The sequence below is a fragment of the Pteropus alecto genome, unplaced genomic scaffold (assembly GCF_000325575.1).
Source record: "Pteropus alecto unplaced genomic scaffold, ASM32557v1 scaffold45, whole genome shotgun sequence".
NCBI classification, from domain to species: Eukaryota; Metazoa; Chordata; class Mammalia; order Chiroptera; family Pteropodidae; genus Pteropus; species Pteropus alecto.
Window position 1 is genome coordinate 10776987 of NW_006442491.1, and position 25814 is coordinate 10802800.

The following is a 25814-nucleotide window of genomic DNA, read 5'->3' on the forward strand; positions in this document are numbered from 1 at the left end:
TGAGACTTTTTAAATGGGATACATGATCAGTTGATCATGCTGGTAAATTCTAACAGGCTACACAGAAGCAATGTTCCCCATCATTTTACTAGATTCAGCAAATGAATCTATGAGCATTTGATGAGTGAATTTTATAATTTCCCAACAGTAGGCCTCCTAACTCTATAGTTATCCTAATTAAGTTTCATCGATGTCTTTTAGCCCGTTAGAATACCATACACTACTATAGACGCCCCGCCCCAAAGTTCAGCCTAATTTTTACTTTTCTATAAAGTTAAAGAAAAAAGATTTAATAAGCTAGAAACGGGAAAAAAGAGTCTGAAAAAGCCTTCTCTTAAGAGGACTATTTATAAACTCCGTACTCTTTTGTTATTAAGAATTTAGTGTTTTACTAAACTGAGGATAAACTTACGTAACACAAAAATCTTACAGTCTTCTAAAAGTTCACATTACCTTGAAAGGAACTCCAGAAGCTGTTTATTTTCATATATATCTTATAAAGAAAGATTTGCTAAGTGTTTCAAAATGTTTTCTATTTAAGAGAAACCTTTATAAGTCATTCCTGTAAATAATGAGAATTTCTTTTCCCCCAAGGGAATAATTTCTGTTTTGGTATTTCTAAGAATACACAGGGTTAAAACTGTGTAAAACAGATTTTCTCACAGTTGGGGGAGAGTAAAACACCACAAATAGGAAACCAGACAGCTAGGGGGTCAAAACACTACACTTCCAGGTCAGACTTCTGGTTGCAATTAAGTAAAATTCCTTCAAATATTTGTAAGGAAATCATATTTTTGCTGTCTCCTTTCAGGCCTTGTAACTTTTATTTTCTTTAGCAGCAGCTTATATTTGTGGTTATATACATATCCATATTATTCATTAAATACAGACAGAAACGCACAAACATACACATCTATGTCAACATATACACCAATCCATGACCCCAGAATTACAATTTGATCTTGGCCTCAAAGTTAAAATGAGGCATTCATTTTTTATGTCTGAGATTATGTGAACCTAGTTTGGTTTTTGCTTCGTACAGACATGGATCATTTTCTCAAGATATTTCACAAAATATGTTAAGCCAAGTTTCCCATTAGTTACATAGTTCATGATCAAATAGAATAAATTTGAAGCTGATTGGAGTTTAGGCTCTAAGTAATAACAGCACTGTGGTAGAACAACAAATATAAACAAGCTCCCCAATTAAGTGTACCTGAGCAGTTATTAAATATGCCCCCACTCAACTCCCCAGGAATAGCTCAGGGGTTCACAATGCTTCACAAATACCCAGTCACTTAGAAATCAGTGCAAATTCATCTAGACAATATAAATCTCTCCTATACCAAAGGGACCAGATACTCCCTGCCCAGTTTATAAAAGTTGGTTACAGTGAATATAAAATTATTTTGATTTTAAACAATCGAAGTGGTAAACTGAAAACAGTAACTACAAAAATATAATTTTAGATTCTCCACTTTTATTCTAAATAATTAGAATAATTAGGGTGCCATGTTAGGGAATCTGGAGATGAAAGCTGTTTTTAATCATCCTTTGGGTTGTAGCCCCCAAATTCCCAAGATATTTAGTTAGCAAATCTCAGTCCCAAAGCATTAAATCAGCCTGTTATCCGACACTAGGGCCTCTTCACTCATCTTCTATACTCTTCAAAATTAAAGGTTCTTATAGATATTTAATCTGTTAGATAATTACTCAAGCTTCCTGAGGGCTATTAATATTAGTGACGTAAAACTCAATTACTACAAATTTAAAAATCTTGGCTTTGTGATTGGAGAGCCTGGCTGAAGGAAAAGAATTTAAGGGGAACAGACAAGCTGGTAAAAGCTTTAGCACTTCCCAGACATCGGAAGGCTATCGCTATATTGTAATGAACATAAAACTCCTGAGAAATGACCAGCACGTGCCAAGGTAAATAGTATCCAGTCTACCTTATCATCTCACACATTAAAAAATTAAATGCAATTCCTATGAGAAAAGGTCACTGCTTTACGAGTAGTGATGGCAGGGGGAGGGGGGAGGAGAGCTTTCTTCGTAAGTATCTGTCAAAGACAGGAAAGGTTGCCACTTTTTAAGACTTTAACTGGGATGTGTCAAGGGAAAGTATAGCCCTGTAGGGGGGTCTCCCTATCACCTTGTACACCCCACCCCTCAGCCCATCACTCTAACACACATGCATGCGCACGCACGCACACGCGCGCACACACACACACACACACACACACACACACGCATACACACACACAAAATGTGGCAGCCAAACCATTCAGACAATATAAAACTAGTATACTAGGAGGCACATTCCTAAATGATAGCATAAATCATAATTTTCACTGGGTGAACTGGGAGAACTATAGGCTTTCCATCTGGTGGTCACTATTAGAAATATTGTGACAAAACAAACAGATCACCAACAGAATGGTTTTACCTCACCCCTATTATCAATTTAATAGATAGGTGACTTCCTCTCCCGTTACTTTTCCTACTAGGAGGGCAGGAGTGCCAGCCAGTTCTACCTGACCACCAAACAGGGTTTGTCTTTGAAATATCTAGTAATAAATTGTCAGTCTTCACAGAACTGGTAAGTGGGCAGGGCTCTCGGCCAGTTAGGACAACTAAAATAAAAAAAGCCTTGCAACCATTTTGATGATAACAGAGATCTTTCTAGAATCCAAGAGTCCCAGGAAATCTGGTAAAGTTGTTTTGAACTTTCTAGGTCCAGAATACGCAGACATTTGGGAGCAGAAAGTCTGGATGTAAATGTGAACAAGCCCAAGCAGACTCAAAAGTAACACTGGAGGTGCATCACCATAAAAGACCCCAACAGAATTGGCATTGTGATCTGAAACTAAGCAATGCCAATACAGATTTTGTTTTGTTAGGGAAAAATCCTGTCTTTCTTATGTGTGGGGCAGGGGGTTAAGCGAGAAAGGCAGAGTGGGAGAGGCACTATTATACTCACAGGACAGCATGGCCAATCTAATAAGGTTTATGTTAACATCGAAAAGGTCTCCTGGTGTAGTGAAAAGAATCCTAATATTTTTAAAGCTTTGAATATCAGATTTTTTTTGTATTTTAATTTCTTGTAAAATTAGTAAGTAAGCAAAAGGTCAGTCACTGCAACCCTATTAATGTCTGTAACAGGTGGCTATACCAAGTGGAACCATAACCTTTAACTATTTAGGGATTTTGTTTTCTTTCCATTTATTGTGATAACTGGTTAGCAAAGTCTCCCCAGTTTTTGAGAACATAAGCAACTTGTGTTGTCACTTTTGGTAAAAAGTGTAAAACTTAAAATTTTACAAATTGCCCATTCCTGGAAAAATAATCTTTGCTGAAACTCTGGCACATTCACCAGAGGGCTTATAGGTACTTGCTTTCATTATTGCCCTTTTAAGCTTCTCATGTGTGGATGAAAGCCTAGAAAATGTTTTGATTGAGTATATTATGGGAAGAAATGTAAATAATAACCAAAGCTATTGAAACACATGTGTAAAGAGAAAACACATGTTTCCACTGTGCCCTAGGATAAGTCTAGTGAAATCCATTTCTATTTGTAAAGGGCTGTGAATAGAAAAAACGATGTCTAAATATTAAGAACATTTACCAGAGCAGCAGATAATTGAAAATACGTTGTGCTGTTTTACTGTTTATAAAACCACACGAGCGCCAGTTCTTCCTCTTCCAGCTGTCTGTGTCTGACTGTGAAAGTCAGAGAACCTCCCCCATCGCTGTGTCTGTGACTGGAGTACAGGTCCATTCCTACAGCTGGTGTGCAGACAGGGCCAAAAGCTAACAGTCCGTGAGAATGGCTGACGCACACCAAGGACGACTGCTGAAGTTAGTATTTGTCAAGGGCCTATGTTTTGTCAGGGTTACCAGCTGTTGGATGTACAGTAATTTTTATTGCAAATGTGTAAGAAAAGAAGGTTAATTTTTATTGTTAATGTGTAAGAAAAAGATGTCATTTTAGAGCAAGTTTTCACTGTCCTCTCTGAAAATGCCTGATGATTTATACGAAGGGCTGAGCTCAAAAGGAAAATTATTTCGCTTCCAAAATTTATTTTAAATAGGAAAAGGCCCTGTCTTCAATAGGCTGGGAAAATAAATACAAACCAAAACAAACAGCACATATACAAATTTGCACCCATGGGGACACTGGGAGCAGGACTTACAATCAGGCCTGTTGTCTGAAGAACAGACAGAAAGCTTTCTTTGGCAGGTACCGCGCATCGGGCGTTGGGGAAAGGAGGGGACTATTTCTCAGACAGAGGGAAGAATAGGAAGAACTTGCTTGTTTTGGCAATTCTTGTCTTTTTCTTTTTCTCTTCTTGTTATGTGAACACCCACTGATTTCCTAACATGGTGGTAACGTGCCCCACCGCAGAAAGCTGCGTGGGTGTTGATGAAGAGAGAGGAAGCCTGATAATTCAGCTTTGAACATTTGCAGAAGACACCTTGGATGCCGCAAAGGAACGAAAGTGCTACACACTTTGGCTGGAGATTTAAGCTAAGATTTTAGAGGAACGTTCAGCTTAGAAGAAAAGCCAAAAAGAAAGCCACTGCAGACAGAAACCACAGTACCCAGGAAAATTTAATTTATTTTATGGCATTTTCCAAAGGACTTGGTTTCTTAGATGTTAACTGCAAGAAAAAGGTTATACAGAATAGAATAATGGGCAGTAAAAAAAATGTAACTGTTCCACAAACACGAAATGTAGTGAACTCCTAGTATTTAGACAATGCATTGAAATAAATGTTTGGAGCTGGAAGATGAACTGTTTTGAAGTCCATTTTTTCCTTTCCAACTTATGATCAGAAAATAGGAGCTACAAAATCTAAAATCTAAAGGCAACAAATCAACATGACAAAGAAACAGAGACTCATGGACATGGACAGCAGACTAATGGTTACCAGAGGGAAGAGGTGGAGGAGGAAGGGAGGAGGTAGATAGAGTACAAGGGGTCAAATATGTGGTGATGGAAAGGAATCTTACTGTAGCTGGTGAACATACAATGCAATATATATATGACTTACTGTTAAATTGTACACTTGAAACTAATTGGATTTTGTTAGTCAATGTCACTCCAATAAAAAAAAAAAAAGATACCCACATGGCAGTTCAAGCAGGACATTGTTCCTGGCTTCCACATGGTTAAAAACCAGCTTTGTATTTATGATTAGAGAGAAGTTTTACTCACACACACACACACACACACACACCATTCTCCTTAACAGGAATGCTAAAGCAGAGAAGACAAAGCCCTGGGCAAGTTGCTTGAACTCTGGGTCTGGTTCTCTTCTTTAGAATAAGGATTAAGAATGCTGGCTAGAAAGGGCTGTCGCAAGGATCTGCCATGGGTAAGTGGAAGACTCAGTGTAGTGCTAGCACCTAGCAGGCTGAAGCTCAGTAGCAGGTAGGTAGCAGGAATACCAGAGATGGGGTGGGCCTGCAGGGAGGGGATGTTTAGCCCTAGCTGCAGAAGAGTCAGAAGATATTGCAGCTAATCTTACACTGGGGTAGGATGTGGTTTCAACTTTCTGAAAACCAAACGAGTAAACCCATTTAATAATTTGTAACTCACAGACTACTTTCATCTCTGCCTTTTGTTAGAGGAGCAAAAGATGTCGCAATGGGAACATGCCGCAAATTCTTGGCAAACAATCATGTGACCTGTGAGTAGAAACTACAGTTCATTTCTTTACTTCTTCCAATGTGTGTGCTCCTCCTAAGTGGAGGAGTGCTGAACAGGACAAGATCTCTACTCTCTGGGAGGCGGGGAACAGTAAGTGTTACAGTCCAGAGTAGACGAGGCAAACAGAAAAGGAAGGACCAGGTCCCTGAGAAAGAACAGACATGGAATCAGATAAGGCTCTTTAGGGGAAGCAACACCTGAACACATGCCTGTAGGTGATGAGGAGCTGAAGAAGAGAGTTTCAGGGAGAGGAAGCAGCATGCGCAAAGGCCCAGAGGTGAGAAAGCATGGTGTTCTGGGACCTGTCAGTCAGTTAAGCCACAAGCTGATAAATGACCACAAGAGCTCTTCCAGGGTTGCCTGGCTAAAGCCATCTGGGACCAATGACTCCCCTTTCCATAGGGGAGAGAGGTTCCTCTTGAACTTGGCTTCCCACAGGGCCAGCTAGAGAGCTGCCAAAGTCTCTGGGTACTGGGCAACAAAAAGGTTGATCATTGGGAAAACTGGGGTCCCTCTGCTGGAATGCAACTACAAGGTTGCATTCAGCATGGAGCTGAACCCAGCCAAGCACACCTAGCTACAGGATACTAAGACAGCAGAGGATCTGTATGCAGGCTGATTGGTATGAGATCGTCAACCTATGTCAAGTGATTTCCCTGTGTTCCCAGGAACCCTCTGCACAATGATGGAATCCCAATGTAGGGAGGACACTGCTACCGGGGCTACTTCTGAGTGGAGAGCCACCTTGCGAGTGAGCGCCACTCCTCAGGAGTGAGAACAAGTTGCTAGGAGGGTTGATGACGAGGACAGGCATGGTGTCTATAAACCACCAAAACCCAAGAGTAGGTTGCTCACCTGGTGACGAGGTGGCTCTAAATTTGCAGTCAACTAAAGCCCATGGCTATGCAAGATACTTGGTCCACTAGAGGACCATGACCCAATGGAAACCTTGGTAGGAGCCCTGTCAGTAGCTTGACTCACAGACATTTTTGGCTTATTGGTTAATTGATTATGTCCATAAATCTGAATAAGATAGAGAACATACTTAGGCCCTACTTAAACTGTATGTCATAGGCTGAATTACGTCCATCCCCATACCTGTATGTTGAAGTCCTAACCCCTAGCAGTTCAGAATGTGACAGTACTTAGATACGGAATCTTTAAAGAGGTAGTGAAATTAAATGAGGTCATTAGGGTGAGTGCTAGTCCAATATGACTGGTGTCCTTATAAGAAGAGGAAACTGGGACACAGACACGTACAGAGGGAGAACCATGTGAAGACACAGAGAGAAGAAGGTCATCTACAAGCCAAGGAGAGAGGCCTTAGAAGAAACCAACCCTGCCAACAGGGTTCCAGTCTTCGGAACCGTGAGAAATTAAATTTATGTCGTCTAAGCCACCCGGTCTATGGTATTTTGTTATGGTGTCCCTAGCAAAATGATATACTATATAATAGAAAAAAAATCTAAGTCTGGTGAACAGAAGCCTGACTTGGACTACCCAGTCCCCAGGTTTCAGTCAGTTCTCCTTGAATGGAGAGAGCCTGGCATCCCTCAAGTAAGGACCCTTCAATAACTCTGCAAGTACACTTATATATCTTCCACTTGGGATCTATAGCTGTTTACAATGGCAATGAAGGAAACTACCAGAACTTTTGAGAGTGATTGGACATTGGCTCTGAGATATGGCTAATTCTTGGGGTTCCTGATTGCCATTGTGATCCACCAAAGGGTGATAAATAGAAATTTGGCTTCAGTTCATCTCACAAAGGGCCCAGCAGGTCTGTGAAAACCTGTAGTTGTCTTCTCAGTTGCTGAGTATATAACTAGAATAGATTTACTTTGCAACTGATAGAATCCATACTTGAACTCCATGTCTCATCCAGTGAGTGCTATTATGGTAATGAAGGGCCAGAGGAAAGTCTCTGGAGTTCTCTTTCCGCATCAAAACAGTAAACTAAAAGAAGTATTGATCCCTGAGAAATCACAGAGAATATGCCACCATCAAAAACTTGAAATATCCAACAATAATTTTTCATATCATTTTCTCATTTAACTTGCCTCTTTGGCCTAAGTAGAAGGCAAATGGATCTTGGAGAAAGATGGCAGATTAATGTAGTTTTAATAAAGCAGGGATTTTTCTAGAGGTAGTCTCTCAACTGGAGTACTATAGCACCTAGCGTCAGCAATACACAGCTGGTAAAATCTGGTATTTCTATCCCAGTGAACAGAGAACACAGAAGCAAATTTCTATCTATGGCAGGAATACCACCCAGCTTCCCTGCTTGGCCTCATTTTCTGTTAACACTGCTTCAGTGACACTATCAGTCCACAGGGACCTTGAATATCTCACTGCCTTGTAAAGTAATTATTCTGGTTTACCACATCGGAGGCATTATGGTAGGACTTACGGAGCAGCAGGTGGCATATATTCTAGATGTCTTTTTAGGATACATACACGTCAGATGGTGACAAATGAAACCTATGAAAATATAGTTTGTGAATATCCAAAATTCTGAGGGCACATGAAAGCATTCACCTAACAGGAAAGTGAAGCTTTTGCACCTTGTATCCCTTACTACTAAGAAGTAAGCACAAACATTGGTGGGTATGAGTGAACAGTTTAGAAGCAGATAAAAATTTGTGCCTGGTTAATCAATGGCTCTTCCCAATAGGATGGTATCAGCAGAAGTGAATGAATGCAATAACACAAACTCACTCAGAGTGAAGAAGGAAAAATCTGTCCAGTAGGCAACAGTGAATAGTATATTTTGGGTCCATTTGCAGCCTGAGGCATGAATACACACACACGGGAACTCAGAAGGATTGGTGACATTTGGGGAAGAGTTATATAGTGTGAAAAAACTTGTATCTTATGTGAATGAATGTTCTCCAAAAGGCTCCATTAAGAAGTTCTTATAATGAGCTGGACTAGATAGCCTACTCCAGGGACCCTGGCCAGTCTCTTCCCAGCCTCCAATTTATCTGCTCAAAGGGCTCATGAGCCATGAGGCCATGCTTGGGCTCAACAACATAGACTTAACTTTACCAAGGCTGAGCCCTGCCAAGTGCTCAATTTGTCAGCAGCAACAATTAATGTGAGCCTCCCCACCAGCTCTCATATCACAGGAAGATGGGCCAGTGGCAGCAGGTGGATTATATTAGCTCCTTTCTCACAGAGAAGGCGATAGCTTAGCTTTACTGGAACGTACTCTTATTCAGGATTTGAATGTGTCCTCTATGCCTGCCGTGTTTCTGCCAGCCACATCACCCATGGACTTACTAAAGGTCTCATTATTCGCCATCACCATCACAGTGCTTCTAACCAAGTAACTCATTTTACAAAAAAAGGCAGTGGGCTCATAAAATGCAATGATTCTATCAACCGATCAAGCAAGGCTCAAATGCATCTGGCCTTATAACAATGGTGAAAAAAATCTACTGAAAATTCAGTTATGATACAGATGGCAAGGCAGGACCTCATGGGATTGGGGTAAAGACAGATTACGTGCTCTGACCAGCAAAACGGTGTGTTCCTTTGGCCAGAATACATGGTTCTTGGAACCAGGGAGTGAAATGGGAAGTGACTAAAAGGTAATGAAACAATGACAACCTCACAAAGGCTGGACCGTTGATGGCTCAAATCCCTTAGGAACGAAGGTTTGGATCACTTGGTTACCAGGTAAAAATTACCGATCAGCTGAGTTATTGGCTAAGGACAAAGGAAATACAAAATAAATATTAGAGGAGGGAAGATATAAACACCAGAAATTTATTTTATGTAACTGGTTACCAAAAGTAGAATGGTAGCATCTTCCAATACTGTCTTCCTTGCTGTATCATGTATACATTGAGATAGTAACTAAGTTTGGGGCTTTCCGTTTCCTTACTATTTTATTCAAGGTATGTTGGCAATAGTTTACTTTATGATTTAGTAGATAGGAATGTGGGCTGTGAATGAACTAGTGGAAGAATAAATATCATTCACAAATCCTGGGCCTGGATCTGAAACCTTGGGTTATCTCTCCTGGGGGAGATGCTGAGCACATTTCCTTGTAGTTGGGAGAGTTGTGTAGTTGGCAACAGCTTGTTGTTATTGTTTGGGAGTTTATGAAAGAAGAAAACTTCATTGGATATTTGTAACTTGTGGCTACCCAACACAAAATTCTGACCATCCTCTCCCTGTGTTTGCTAACTTCGACATTTTATAAGTCCCATTTTCCTAAGGTAAAAGACAAACATTTTGCATCCCCTAGCTCACCTGCAACTATGGTAAAGCCATGGCATCTAGTTTTGTCTTGCAGAAAGTTCAGAAGGAGTAGCTGATGCTATGGCTATGTGCCAGGCAGTCAGCCTTCTGTAGGTTGGGGCAGAGGCTGGTACCTGGTCCTGATCCCCATAGACAGCAGCTGAAATAGTACATGTACCACAGCTGTCCCCATATTGTGGCTAAGGCTGTGCTGTCTGTGTTGTTTGGGCTGTCTGGCCCTCCCACAGGTAGGTCCAGTGAGCTACTTAATATCTTTAATCAACTTCTTCTCTGAAGAGCTAGACCCATTCTGCCTAGTCTCAAGCAGAAATGCAACTAAATGATGGCTATTAGACAACTAAGGCTCCTGACCACAAAAGGGTTTAAGCTGGAGACTAATACATTTTTGTTTTTAAAAGGCCACTTTGGCAGCAGAGGTGTGGATGAGCTAGGAGGAAAATCAGGAGGCTGTGGCAGGAATTCAAGAGCTGATTAAGAGGGGACCTGACCAAGGGAGTCACAATGTGAAAAGGAGGAAAAATTAAGAAGAAAAAACAAACAACCCAATACAAAGATGAGCAAGGGCTATAAATATTCAGTTCTGTCAATAAAAACATAAAAACAGAAACGTAAATAAAAATCAAAGAGCAAGATATCTTCTTTTTAAAATTTTGGTCTGTCAGACTTCGAAAATTAAAAACATTGGCAACACCCAATACTGGCAAGGCTAATGGGGAAAATATTAATGAGGTAGAATTGACAGTGAAGTCTTTAAAAAAACTTTCTTACAACATTAATTTTTACTGAATCTATGGAAATAACATTTCAGGCGACCCAAAAAAGATGAGGCTACTGGCAAATGTCTGTGCTATGCTGTCTGCTAACTGAATTTGTGAATACGATTTGTAGTCCTTTGTATTATGACTAAAGAAATGGTCTCAAGGCCGTTTATGCTACTTTTTTTAGAAAGAAAAGTCAGAGCATGAAAAATATTACTTTTATGAGTGTAATCAGCAAAGTCACCAGCCTAGCGACTTCAGCTCACCTAGCATTCTGTTAGGTATCTGTGCCATGATGAAGCACACTGCTACTACACGAACCTGGAAACGGAAAAAGGTAAGAAAAACATGCAAATGAGAGAAGATATCTAATTTTCCCCAAAGCATGGACCACCCACATCATCCAAACCACCAATATAGTAATGACAGCCACTTCTAGTTTCAGGGAACCAGGGACACAGAACTGAACACTGAGGAGGAAACAGGGAAAGCCTTATGGTTAGTGGCTTTGAAACTGCTTTGAAAAAGGCATTCAAGGAAGATAATTAAAGTAGCTGAGAACAGTTCGATAAATGTCTAAGAGGGATGTCTTTGGCTCTGAGGAAAGAATAAAAGCATGACTTCGGTTTCCATTTTTTTGTGGAGCTGTTAAACAATGTAAGACGGTGGTATGCCGTGTCTGTTTAATTCGTCCCTGCAGGTGTGCACGACCTAGAATATGATGAATCTTGGTCATAAGGGAAAAGCAACCTTGTGGTAGAGATGAGTGAACAATGCCCTTATCTTTTAGAAATTACATTAGTATGAGGTTAAGCACTTATAACTTATACTCTTGAGTTAAGCACCAAGATATTAGAGAAGAAAAGAAGCCCTGAGGTGGCAAAGAATCGATCTTTACCACCAAAGGGGAGGGAGAAAGACAGGTAAATCGATTATAAGACAATTATAACACAATGTGATAAATATTATAGAAGTGGTAAGTGGCAGAAGAGAGAAAACTGAGAGGAGTTTGGAGAAGTAATATTTGACTAAAAGTTAAATGGGAGTCTTCCAGACAAAAGAGAAACCTGTAAGTGCAAAGGCATAAAGAATGTATGTATGTTTGTAGGAAAGAAAGTTAGTAGCAGGAGGAGACAAAGTGGGATAGGTAAGTTATGGGCAGGCCTTGACCTTGCTACAAAGAGGAAAGATATAACCATCTATGTAATCGGTCACCCGAACAAACATTTATTAAGTACCAACTGCAAGCCAGGAACTGTGCTCCATGCTGGAGATATAATAGATAATAAAAGAGGCAGAACCTGTCTTTGGGCAGCTTACACATTTGTGGAGAGATAAGACAATAATCAAATGGTGTGAACAAAAGTTCAGGATGCTCATGGGCCTGGAGTGAGGGGACCTGTCGACAGGATAAGCTTCCCTGAGGTGTAGGCTCTGAGCAGAAAGCTGAAGGAGGCATAGGAGAAGGGGAGGACTAGTGTTCTAACATGGGCAGAGGCCCCAAGATGAGTAAGAGAATGGAGCTTTGATAGAAAGGAATTAAGTCTGCTGTGGCTGGAAGAAGAAAGAAGGAAAAAGTGGTACAAGATGAGGTTGGAGAGGCATCTACCTCTGAGGTCTTGATCTTCATCCTAGAAGCTTTGGGGGAAATCCTGAAAGGCTGCAGAAGTGCACAAGATCAGACCTGTGACTTTAAGGGATTACATCAACTGAAGTGCTGACAGCAAGCGACGCATTGGCCAGAGCGGATGCAACAAAGCCAGCTAGGGGGCTGCTGCAGTTGTCCAGCTGAGGCGGGAGCATGGACTAGTTGGCAGCAACAGAGAAAGAGAATGGCTAAGTTGTGAACATCAAAGGACATGTTCAGGTAAAGGTTAACTGTCATGAGAAGTAGGAAGGATAAGAAAGATGGTGCTTTCACATCAAATGTTCTTTCATAGAGGGATGGATACTTAGCACAGCTATTCTTTTAAAGAGTGAATGACATAACATTAGTATCATTAGCATCATCCTGCCTCCTGTCAAACAGCTGCACCTCTTATCTTACCACAAAGGAGCCTGGCATTCATTCTGTTGGTGGTCACTGAAGGGTCCATGAGGCAAATAAAGGCTTCTCATTGTTAGGGGTTGTATAGTTAAGTAAGCCAAGTCAAAGGCAAATGACAAACTGAGAAAAATCATTTGTAACATGTATAACATACCGAGTATTAATATCCTTAAGGAGCTCTTATAAACCAATAGAAATATGAACTTAAACTAGAAATACTATAAAGAAATTGAAGTTTGCAAATATGTACATCATCAGTACGTTCACTGCACCATGGTTTACAACACTGAAAATACTAGATGCGACCTAAATGTTCAACCAATAAATGAGATTATGGACACTTAGTGGAATATTATGCAGTCCTTAAAAATGGTGATGTGGACCCTGAACAACCAAAACAATCCTGAAAAATAAACACTAAATTGGAAGACTCGTAATTCCTAATTCTAAAACTTACTACAAAGCTATGATAATCAACATATGGTGCTACTGGCATAAATACAGACATACAGACCAATGGAATAGAATGGAGAACCCAGAAATAAACCCTCACATTTATGATCGAATGATTTTCAATAAGAATGCCAAGACCATTCAGTGAGGGAAAAGACAGGCTTTTCAACAAATGATGTTGAGAAAACTGGATATTCACCTATAAAAGAATGAAGTTGGACCCTTACCTTAAACCATATATAAAAATTAACTAGAAATGGATCAAAGACCAAAATTTAAGAGCCAAATCTATAAAACTCTCAGAAGAAAAAGTAGAAAAGAGTTTCATAACATTGGATTCAGCAGTGATTTCTTGGCTATGACATAAAAAGCATAGGCAACAAAAGAAGAAATAGATAAACTGGCTACATCAAAATTAAAAACATCTGTGTGTCAAAGGACACTATCAAGATATTGAAAATGAAAGGAATATTTCCAAATCATATATCCGATAAGAAATTAATATCCAGAATATATAAAGAACTCCCACAATTCAAAAACAAACAAACAGAGAAAAAAAAACAACCAAATTAAAAAATGGGCAAAGGACATTTCTCTAAAGATATATAAATAGCCATTAAGCACATGAAAAGATGCTCAACATCACTACTCGATAGGGAAATACAAATCAAAACCACAATGAGATACTACTTCACATCTATTAGGATGGCTATAATCAAAATAAGAAGAAAATAAGTGTTAGCCAGGTTGTGAAGAAATTGGAATCCTATGCAATTCCTCAAAAAAGAATAAAAAATAAATAAAAATTAAACAAAAAATTACCAAATGATCCAGAAATTCCACCTTTAGGTTAGGTATCTACTCAAAGAATTGAAAGCAAGGCCTCGACCAGATATTTGTATCACAATGTTCACAGCAGCATTATTCACAATAGTCAAAGGTGGAAACCACCTAATTACTCAACTACTTCATTGACAGATGAATGAATAAACAAAATGTGATATATATATTATTATATACACAGTCTTCCACTGCTAAACAACAGAGCTACATTCTGAGAAATGTGTCCTTAGGTGATTTCCTCACTGTGTGAACACCGCAGTGTACTTACACAAACCTATATGGTACAGCCTACTACTGTAATTGTATGTGCTATACTTTCATACGACTGGCAGCACAGTAGGTCTGTTTACACCAGCATTACCACAGATATGTGAGTAATGTGTTGAGCTAAGACATTAAAGTGGCTAGTACATCATTAGGTGATAGGAATTTTTCAGTTCCATTATAATCTATGGGACAACTGTCCTATATATGGTCCATCGTTGACCAAAACGTCATTATGAGGTACATGACTGTACATTTATATGTTAAATACGTATTTATTTATTTTTGTTTATTTACCAGTAATTACTAAATATATAAATAACAGGGGGTGCCAGGGACTGGGGAAAGGAGTAATGAGTAGTTATTATTTGATGGGTAGAGCTTCATTTTGGACTAGTGAGAAAATCCTGTAGCTGGATAGTGGTGACAGTTGCACAAAAATGTGAATGTACTTAATGCCACTAAGTTATACACTTGAAAACAGTTAAAATGGTAAATTTTATGTTATGCATAGTTTATCACAATAAAACAAAGTTTTTTAAAGTGGTGATGTATGTATTTTAAAGAACTTCTATATTGTGTAAGGAGGAAAAAAATAGGTTTCATAATTATTTGTACAGTAAGATCACTTTTCTGTTCAAAAACAAACTTCTTGCCAACATGAGTCCAAGAAAGGCTTTGGTTTTTATCTTGGGGCCAGTATTGTGTTCCCTACCTGTGAGAGAGGCTGGGAAATTGAGTTTTTAGCTTTCCTCACTTAGTAGAGAGGAAAGCTAGTTGAGGATGGGGTACGGACCAAGCCACTACCACACGCCAGAGATGGAGGTCGTAGAATCTCCTCTGTTCCTTTTCCTTTTGTATACGTTAGAAAGTGAGACTAGCCAGATCTGCTCGCATACAAAGAATGAAAGTTCCTACGGCTTTTCTTGAGATTTATACTACTACTAAGCAAAAAAAAAAAGAAAAAAAAGAAATTATCATCTAATACAACATTGTTTGGACTAAAAATTCCATTTGTTCAAGGCTTTCAGTTTGAGTAAAATTAATGTCTGCCTACTTATCAGCTGTGCTGAGTAAACACTTCAGATCAAGTAAGCCTTCAAAGGCAGGTACTTAACTCAATTCTTTTCCTAAAGAGATGTTGCATTAGCATAATCTAGTTCACAGCAGTCCAGCACTGTCCTCTGAGGATTAACACGGGGTTCACTGTATTTGTACCACAAAGAGTGCTATGAATGCTGACTTAGTTAAAAAAAAAAAAAAAAATTAAAACACAAAAAAGACAGACTGGAAAGAACAGTGGGCTGGGAGTCAGAAGAGCTGGGTCTGAGGTCAGGTTCTGTCACTTGCCACCAGAGTACTCTGTCATTCAGCGCATCACCAAGCCACTACCTGTATATCAGGCACTGGGCTAAGTACTGGGGGGAAAGGGGAAGATGAAAATGTCAAATAAACAAGAAAGTCTCCATTCTCAAGAAGATGATCTTTTATTTGGACGAGCCCTTTCATCTTGCAGATCCTCAGCTCCTTCACCTGTAATTCAAAGGCATTACCATTCTCGAAGTGTTATGAGGAAATATGGCAGGATATTCTGACCTTAGTGACCCTGACGTTTTGAGTCAGATAATGCCCTGCTATGGGGGGCGGGGCAGGGAAGGCAGGCCCATGCACTGTAGGATATTTAGCAGAATCCCTGGCCTCTACTCACTTGATGCCAGTAGCTCCTCCTCACTGCTCTCACCCCAGTTATGACAACCAAAAGTGTCTACAAACATTAGCAAATGTCCCCTGTGGCAAAATCACCCCTAGCTGAGAACCTCTGAAATAGGGTGATGTATGAAAGCATTTAAAAATAGCATAAAGATCCAAATCCAGTCAGTATTAATGTAAATCTATTTTTAAGATTACTTGTCAAAAACAAAATCCTTTAAAAAGTTTGGTTTCCTTAGGAATGTTTTTATTTTCTATTTATATATATACATTTTGCCTATCATTAAAAGCCTTTTGGGGCTTTTTGGTTAATTTTCTTTACCCAAACAAAGCATCTTCATCAGAACATATTTTTAAAGTTCATCACTGTACTAACATGACAGAGTCAAACATAACTGCCATCGCTACAGAGCAGACATTTTATCCAAAATCAAAGTTCTCTGTGCCTACCTTTTAAGGACAAGGGGCTGGATCTTGTGAATTCTGCATTTGTCGGTCTGTGGTGTTTACGAACTTCCAAGTACTCCTTAACTCTTGAATCAATGGTTTCTTTTAACAGTAAACAGACTTCCTAAAGTAAATTAAAATAATTAGAGATAATTTTCTGATTTAATGCAATACAAAAAAAAGTCAACATCACGCATATTAAAAAAATCAACGGTAAACATTTCGTTTGCTTTTTTAATTAGCTGTGAATGCCAAAAGGAATGTTATATGTGCTCATGGATAACACTGAAGATTTAAATCTGCTACTTCGGTTTGTTCGAAACTATGATGTTGGTTCACTTTGTGATCTAAGAAATTCATTTAATTTCTCTCTGCCTCAGTTTCACATTTCTAAAAGGAAGATAAAAACACCTCAATGTAAAACTTAGGGTGACAAGGTGATGAAATCAGTGGGGTAAAGACTTTTCACATAAATATCAGTTGTATTGTGACATATAGAAAAATCAAATAGAGCCATCACTGGCTGGTAGCAAGAGCCCAAGGAAAGAGCACAGTGGCCAAGCAGGGGACTGTGGAGGCAGGTAAGAGTCAGGACCCAGGGTGTATTCAGAGAACCCTGACACCAACCCCATTAATGAAGGGGGGACAGCATCCCATGGTTTCATGTAGGGACACAAGGCACGGTGTGACCAGATCTTCCAATTTGTTCAAGAGGAGCCAGAAACAGTGATTTTTATACAAAAATTTCCCATTTTTCAAATTTGGGTCAGAAAACTTTTAAAATCGAAACACTATCATTCATTAGTTTCTGGCCTTAGGTTTACAGATCTACTAAAAAAAAAGGAACAACTTTGAGTAGGGGGTTGAACAGAGAGCTGGAAACCAGTAATCTGATTTTCTTCCACGCTCTTGTTGACGATACTGTGCATGCCCATTTGCTTTTGTGAAATCTGCACACTATATTCACCTATTAATGATGAAAAGAATTTAACTTCTCATATTTCACTAAAGTAGATTAATATTTATTAGGCAACAGAAACACATGGTTTTAATTCAATGTCAATATACCATACCACTAGCAAATTTCTGGAGCTGTCTATTGTTTTATGTATCAGTGTTATTTATAAAAAGAAAAACAAAACTTTAAAAGTCTAACTATGTATTGGGAAGACACAGTCCATTTTAGCTATACTACCAGAAAAATGTAACCTAAAGTAGGAAAAGGAAAAAAAACTGCACACAAATCCTAATTTCTTAGATTTAGAACTGATGCATAAGGACTAATAATTCTGGTTGAATTCCCAAAGAGTCTGAAGAAGGCTCAGAGTTGCAGAGGTCAGCTCAAACCTGTTTCACTGGTTTCTTGCAATGCCATCTCAGGTTGATCTCTTAAAATCTTCATAAATTGAAATGAGAAAAAGTTTTAAGCTGCTTCAGCGGGCAATGAGAGCCAAACTTTTCATTACTATTATTATAAACACATGTACTCAAACAGTATAGAAAACCCTTGATTTAACTTACAAAATGTGAGTTTGTAGATAAAACACAAATACTGGTCCCCTCTCTCCTGCTCTCATTTTGCAGCCCAAAGATGCAGTGCCTTGTGGAATACAGAGATATCCGTTTACAGTTGAGTGTTTTGGCATTGTTCACACAACAGAAAGGCAGCCTTGCCTCATACTGTTGTTTTAACAATTAAAGAATTTTGCTTCACATGCAGGGTTCAGCTATGACTGAGCCTGAAAATATGTGAAAGACATACATGGAAACAAAGATTGTTAAAATTTGGCCATAAATGCCCTATAAGGCTAGAACTAAAAATAGCACTACAAAAATAAAGCAAAGGCCCATATACATAAACTTTCTCCCTATAGTTACGGGGCTTTCCTTTGATGAGTCAGGTTTGACAAACGGAAGGTAGACCAAGTGCTATGTGGTCAAGATATCCTAGTAACTGACCACACCGCACTCAGCAAAGCATTCTCTTCAGAACCAGAGCAATGCACGAAAAGACAAATTCCCAGATAACTTGGAGGAAATGACAAGACCAAATTAAAATCAATGAGCAAGAGAGATACATATAGAATCTCTAAGCTAACGGGCTAAATTTGCTTCCTCAAGTTTACAAAGGAACAGTTTGAGTTTGACTGTTTGGGTACACAGACTATTTGTGCTGGACTCAAAATAAACATATGTTTAATACATGTAATTAGTTCCTTTTTCTGAAAAGGAACTGGATATTCTTGAGACATTTATTATATAAAGTGACTGTTAAAATGCAATCAAACTGATTGCTCATGAAATTTCAATCATGAGATAATCTAATGATAAAAAAAGATGAAAGCATTGAGACACTGAACATAGGCTATAGTCATATACTTTCCTTGACTAGCTTTTCTCCTCTCTCTTTCTCTCTCTCTTTCACTCTCTCTCTCTCTCTCACACATACACACTAACCCAGAGCAATTTTAATGTCAGTGAGCATACTTTAAAAGAACAACTTAAAGTAGAAGCAGCAAACCATCTGCTCTGAGAGCAAAGCAGCAAACAGAGCTTTGAGAGCAAAGCTCAACTTGCTGGCACGACCTGCCTTGTTGCAGCTGCCACTGCAACAGAGCTCTGCAGGTCCAATCGTGCACTGGGCATCTTTGCTAAGTCATGCCCTGCTGCCCGGATATAGGTACTAGGTGGAGCAGCCCAGCTGCGTGTGGCACCCTGGAAAATTCTTGCCTCACGCTTTGGCTAGGAGGTGATTCACATACTCATAGCTTTGTTTTAAAGCCTTCCAAATAAACTAACTCAGCAAAAATGACTAAATATCAACAAGAAAGGTCTAAGGTTGAGGTTGTACAGCTGGGAAATAATGGAAGAAAATGTGGATTCTAGAACACTGTTAATCTAAGTCAAGTCAGAAGCCTTTAGGGTGAGGTTCCCCTCAGGCGAATATTAGTCACTCTGAAGAAATGAACTGTTTTGTATTGTGGGGACAGGTGTTATAAAGCCAAAGCTCGGAATTATGTGGAAGTGAGTTGTAGTAGGAGATGCTGGCCTGCTAAATATTAAGTCTTAAAAGCACAGTCCATGGTTATTTACCTGAATGATAAATCCTACCATAACAAATCTTGTGCTTTCCTGCTCACAGTTTCGGGCCACCAAGTATCCTTTGTGAAATTATGACAGCAAAGTCCAGATAATTTTACCTTTTGATTGGAAATGTAGTACCCTATAAATTTTCTTTTAGGGAGATTTTTTTTCTACTGATCTCCAAAAGCTGACTGAAAAGTTATTACAGCATAGGTTTTTTTTTTTTTCCTTTGTGTGTGTCACTATCACTAGTGTCTTCTTCATATACCACCCTTTAATAAAACTTTTATTTCTAGCTCTAAGAAGCTATCGTGACAAATGAATATCGTGGATATATGAAGTGCTATAATATTTTGAAAGTTATCTAAAAGCCTCTGCCTCACTATCTCTGTTTTCTAGTAAACAGGGACCTGGAGAAGGAAGCAAAGCATGTGTTGAGAGCTGATGCACCTCTAGCCCTCTGCCACAGTAGCACTTGGCTGGGGCTGCAGACACTGGGGGCCAGGAGTGTCTCAGACAGCCTCTGAGAGAAGCCCTTCACTTGCAGACGAGGAGGCCAAAGCCCATGGAGGTCAAACACCATGCTCCCAGTCAACCGGCTAGTCACTTTACTGACAATTCACTTGGTGACTGAGAGCTGTCAGAGAAAGAACATGTCAAACGTTTCTGCACTTGTCAAAGGCTCATGCTAATAAAAGGATGGTAGAAGATAAAAAAGTGCCGAAGACTACAATTTCACACAGGTGTGAAAGATTAGCCTGGTGTCAGTCCCCATATCTTCACAACCAGTCAGATTAAAATCCCTGCTTACTTGAAATATCACTTTAACTTCTTTTTTTTTTTTAAATATAGAGTCCACCTTCCCCCAAAACAAAGAGGTAGGAAATTTCTGGTTTAAATAACAGAGTTGCATATGAAATGTATGGATGTTCAGTTTCTGAAGGAAAAAATAAAAGCAGGCTTATGTCTGTCATTGGGAAGACAACAACTAGTTTTCAAGGGTTAATATCACTCAATATTTTGCCTATTAATTAAAATGAAAGCTAGAAAGAGCTAATATGTCTTCTAACAGAAGCTACCTGCATCTAAATAGTGAAAAGTTTTGTGGTACCTCTTTCTTCTGTTCAGAAAACCAGCTGGTATCTTTGTTTGAATCTTGTGGTGATATATGAAGATCCACCAGGACGGCAAAATTCCCACACTGGAAAACATTAATGGCAGAGTTAGCTTACATCCAACAAATAATGAGAGAAAAATCTCATGAATTCCTATGTGGTTGCTCATAATGAAATGGTAACAAAGTTCACTACTAGACAGAAGTATTCTTAGGGGGCCGGGCTACAAGTCATAACCTACTACTCCATCTAATATCTATGGCAGAAATGCTAGGGAGAAATATCATTTTAATCAGGATAGAAAAGACAAAATATTTACCTTGAAGGGGTATGCTCATGCATCCATGGGTAGTTGGAAGACTATCAAACACTGAGAGAAGTAAAATAGGTCAGAACTAGGTAAGCACTGGTTCTGTGGACAGCCAAGGGAATTCTTTCTTCTAAGTAGGACAGATACAGATATATATTTTAGATGGACAAAAGGATTGGCTGGGACAACACATCTTAGAATAGAAACAGAAGCACAAACGAATGAAAAAGAACCAAGGAGAGGAAAGTAGATGCTGAATGACAGTTATCAAAACTAAATAAGTTTCATTAAAATAGCTACAGAACTATCCAAAGCCTGCCTCTCTTCTTATTCCATAGGCTAGTGCTATCCTGCACTTTTGCAAAGATGGAAATAGTCTGTAACTGTACTGTTCAATAGGGTGGCCCATACACATTTGGGGCTACGGAGCACTTGAAATGTGGCAACTGTGACTGAGAAGCTGAATTTTTAATTTCATTTCACTTTAATTTAAGCAGACCTATGTGGCTAGCAGCTCTGTGGCACAGCTACAGACCCTGTAAAAAGTTGTAGCCTTATAAATCCTCACACCTTACAAGCAAAGTAATTTCTGAGAATCTCGGGATAACTGAAGAAGATCTAACTTAGAAAGGAACAGAAGACCAATACTGTAAGTTGATGGTGGTCTAAGAGGCCCAGAGGGTCTGTTTATGGCACACAAGGAAAAGTCACTTTTGCACCTCTTTGGCTGAAAAAAATTTTTTTTCTTTTTAAAATTCCGTGCTATAATTTAATGGGGAAAGGAAAGTATTTTCAACTAACGGTGTAAGAATACCAAATGTAAATATGGAAAGAAAATGAAACTTGACACCTACTTCACTCCATACAGAAATATTAATTTAAGATGGATCATAGAGCTAAACATAAAAACCAAAACTATTTTTCTGACTTTAGGGTAGGAAAAGATTTCTTAGACAGGACCCAGAAGCACTAAATATAGAAGAAAAATGGTTCGATTGGACTTTGTCAAAATTTAAAACTCCTGGTCATCAAAAGACACCATTAATAAAATGAATACGTATGTTGCAGAATGGAAAAAATATTCATAAATACATGTATCTGACATAAAGGACTGACATCCAAAATGCACAAGGAACCCGTACAAATCAATTAAAAAAAACCCGAACAACCTAAACTTGAGCAGACACTTCACAAATAAAATAAACAAATGGCTAATAAACACATGAAAAAAATGTTCAAAATCAGTCATCAGGCAAATGCAAACTAAAACTACCAAGAGATACTACTACATACCTATTAGAATGACCAAAATTGACTAAAAAGATCGACACACCAAATGTCGGTAAGGATGTAGAGCAACCTAAACTCTCACACATCTCTAATGGAAATGTAAAATGGTCACCCATTCTGGCAAATGGTTGGTCAGTTCCCTATAAACATATATGTGTTTACTGACTGAGCCAGCAATTCCACTACCAGGTATTTACTGAGAAAGATAAAACACATGTGCACACAAAGACTTGTAAGCAAATGCTCATGGAAATTTTATTCATAATAGCCCAAACGGAAGAAAACCCAAGTCTACTGACAGGAGTATATTCATTCAATGGAATGCTCCTCACCTCACTACGGAAACACTCAACATGGACTAATATCCTAAACATTATGTTAAGCAAAAGAGACAAGGCTAAACGAATACACACTGCCTGATTTCCATCTATATAAAGTTCTAGAACAGCAACATTAAATCTATGGTCAAAGCAATCGAACACTGATTGCCTGGGGAGGAACTGGCCTAGAACAGGCACAAGTGAGCTTTGTGTGGTGATTGTATATCTTGATGGGGTCTGCGCCTAAGATCAGTTTATTTCACAGTATATAAACAATGCATCAATAACAAACAATTTTTAGTCGCTATGTAAAACTACATTCATATTTGTTGACAGTTATTTAAAATGTAGTGCATCCCTAAAAATATGTGCATTCTTTAGGGGGGTGGGGGGAGTGAGGACCAAAATGAAATTCAATGGGCAATTTGAAAATTGTAAGGTATGAAAAGATGATCTTCTCTGATATAAAAGAGTACAGTGTGACCCATTGAACTGCAGTTTAGTGTGTTGCAACCAGCATTTTATTTTAATGAATGAGAATTAAAGAGAGTATTGGAATGGGATTAAAAAATATCAAGGGTCATGTGGTAAAGCCAAGTATTATTTTGTGAAACTTCTGTATAAGCATCTGAGTTACGATGTAAAGCCTATTTCTTACTGTGGGTTGTGGTCAAAACTGTTTGAAAACCATACTCAAAGATACTGTTATTTTAAAATTTCTTCACAACTGTTGATTATAGATTTAACCATTAAGGAGTATGCTGCCACCAGGTGGAGGTATTTTGTCACAACTACAAGATCTTAGCCAGGGATAATTAACCTTTCCTGTGCCATCCACCTCTTTGGCTAGCTGTGAAGCTGATAAAATCTGCTCAGAATAATGTTTTTAAATGTATGAACCACAATGCATAGGATTCCAAAGAAAAACAATTTTACTTAAGTATGGTTATCCAAATTTTAAAAAAAATTAATTTGTGATATAGTAACATATGCACTTGTTTATTAAAGCACTGGCTCTTGTCACATAGAGATAGATTTAATAACTACTATAAATCCAAAGCAGTGATAAGCAAAAATGATATCTTCAGAATGTGCCATAACTATATTAGAAGACCTATGCTTTCTAACGATGACAAATATTACTAATACTATTGTTCTGACTATTTAATTCATAATAAAAACTACGTTTATTAAAATTTAATCAAAATAAAGATGTTAACTTTTTCCCCCCCACCCAAGTTCACCAACCGCGTGAGTTCTATCCCGGGCCCCTCCACGGATTGGCCAAGAGCCGCTCTGAAGCCGGGAGATGCACCTCACACATTTTACTGGGTTTCCTGTATGTGTTCTACCCGGACTCTTTAGTCAAACCAAGTTCTCTGCCACCCCTTCTTCATTAGTAAAATTAATTTTTAAATGCTTTAAAAAAAGGAAGAAAAAAAGAAATAGTGATGCTTCAACAATCTGAACTGATACTATATAATCGTAACTTTCTAAAAACTTAAATAGCAAGGTCCCATTTGGTATTTTCTCATCATTTTGTTACTTTGATCACGAATAACGTAGTGTAAGTTTGATTACAAACAGATTAATTAGAACGTCTTTTTTTTTTTTTTTTTTTGTTTGGTGCTCAAACTTTCCCGGGATTTCTGCCAGACTCCACTGCGGTGCACGCATGCGGTCCCCTCCCCCACCGCAGGATTCTCCCTCCTCAGCCAGCAGTTGTGAGTTCTTCAGCAAGAGCTCTCTCAAACTCCCACACTAATCAGAGGTATTTTGCCTTTCTAAAGTTCCTTGCTCGCAAGCCTTTGCTGCCTCTTTTCTCTCAGGAGTAAACAGAAGTTAAAAAAAAAAAAAAAAAAGCTTCTTACTGCTGCCAGCAGCACAGCCTCCACTTCTCCTTAATTAGGAGGAGGTTATTTCTACTCAGCAGATAAACTCTCCAGCTCTCTTCTGAGAGGAGCAATACACTAACCATCATTTCTTTCTCAGTCCAAAGCTGCTCGTTTTATACAGGCCAGTTACCTCTTTAAGAGCCCAAAGGCTACCAGAAAAAGCTGCACATCCCATGCCCTGGGCTATGAGTCTAAAGGCCAGGGTCTGGTCCAGTTTCTAGCCCCCTCCACCCATATAAGTTTCTGCCAAAAACCTGGGAATAGACCCTAACTCCTCCCTTTCTCTAACTCTCCATAATCAGTCACCATGTCTCCTAGATTTCACCTCTTAAAGAGGTAAACACGCCCCTCCTCTCTGGTTCCGCAGCTCATATCATCTCCCACTTGGAACACTGGGGCTCCTTCTCGTGGTGTCCTGGATGAACTCATGATGCCCCAACCAGAGCAATTTCAAACATAAAACGGGAGCAGTGCACTCCTGCTGCGGCTCTGAGGATAACACGAAGCTTCTGAAGAGGCCCTGCACACCCACCATCTCCCACTGCTCCTGGGCACCTGCTGTTTTTGACCTTTGCTTCCAGTGCACCTCAGTGCTCCTGTGCTTAGTGAACTCCTATGCATCCTTGAACCCTAGCAGGAGCATGGGCACCTCTGTGGAGCTTTTCTGAACAGTCTGTCACCTTCTGCTCTGCATCAGGCACATGCTTCATGTGCTTATTTATTTCTGCATTAGATGGCTGGTCCACATAGGACCTTCCCCTGCCTGGCTGTTAGGTCCCTGGAAGAGAGAGGGTCCATATCTCAGCTCTGTACATGACTCTGTACCCCAAGGATTAGCACAGTACCAGAGCACAATAAGTGCTGAATACTTAATGAAATGAAGAAAGGAATGAATGAACGAATGACAGGACAAAGGAGCTCTGAGTTTTGGGCAAACTACAGCCTTATCTGCAAACTGAGCGTTCTGAGCCCATTTGGGGGACAAGGCCATTCTGATTCAGCCTGGGACACTGACGTGTCATAGAACAACCTCCTCCTTCCTATTCTGGAGTGGCGACAACTATGTCATGACCAGTGACAACCAGTCATTTTCCACATTTTGAAAAAAAGGAATAATACAAGGATCCTAGGATGACCTCACCCTAAACTCAATGCCAACCAAGCGTGTTGGTGATTTTTCCTACCTCTTTCCTAAGAATTCCAAAGCTGCAACTTAACTTGAACTATTACCAAGTCTTTAGAGGTGGGAGGTCTTGTTTTCTAATTTTACATTAGGTGTAAAATAAAGGTAAAAT

The 25814-nt window shown here is 39.1% G+C and overlaps 1 protein-coding gene across 1 annotated transcript in view; it reads right to left on the reverse strand.

Moving 5' to 3' along the window:
- SLX4IP (SLX4 interacting protein) overlaps positions 1-25814 on the reverse strand; it is a 171646-nt gene that overhangs the window by 43254 nt on the left and 102578 nt on the right. The window contains exons 3-4 of the mRNA XM_015597034.2: positions 20701-20790; positions 16509-16629 (exon numbers count right to left, since the gene is read on the reverse strand). Of these exons, the coding sequence (XP_015452520.1) occupies positions 16509-16629; positions 20701-20790 (211 nt within the window). The remainder of the gene's footprint in view (positions 1-16508; positions 16630-20700; positions 20791-25814) is intronic.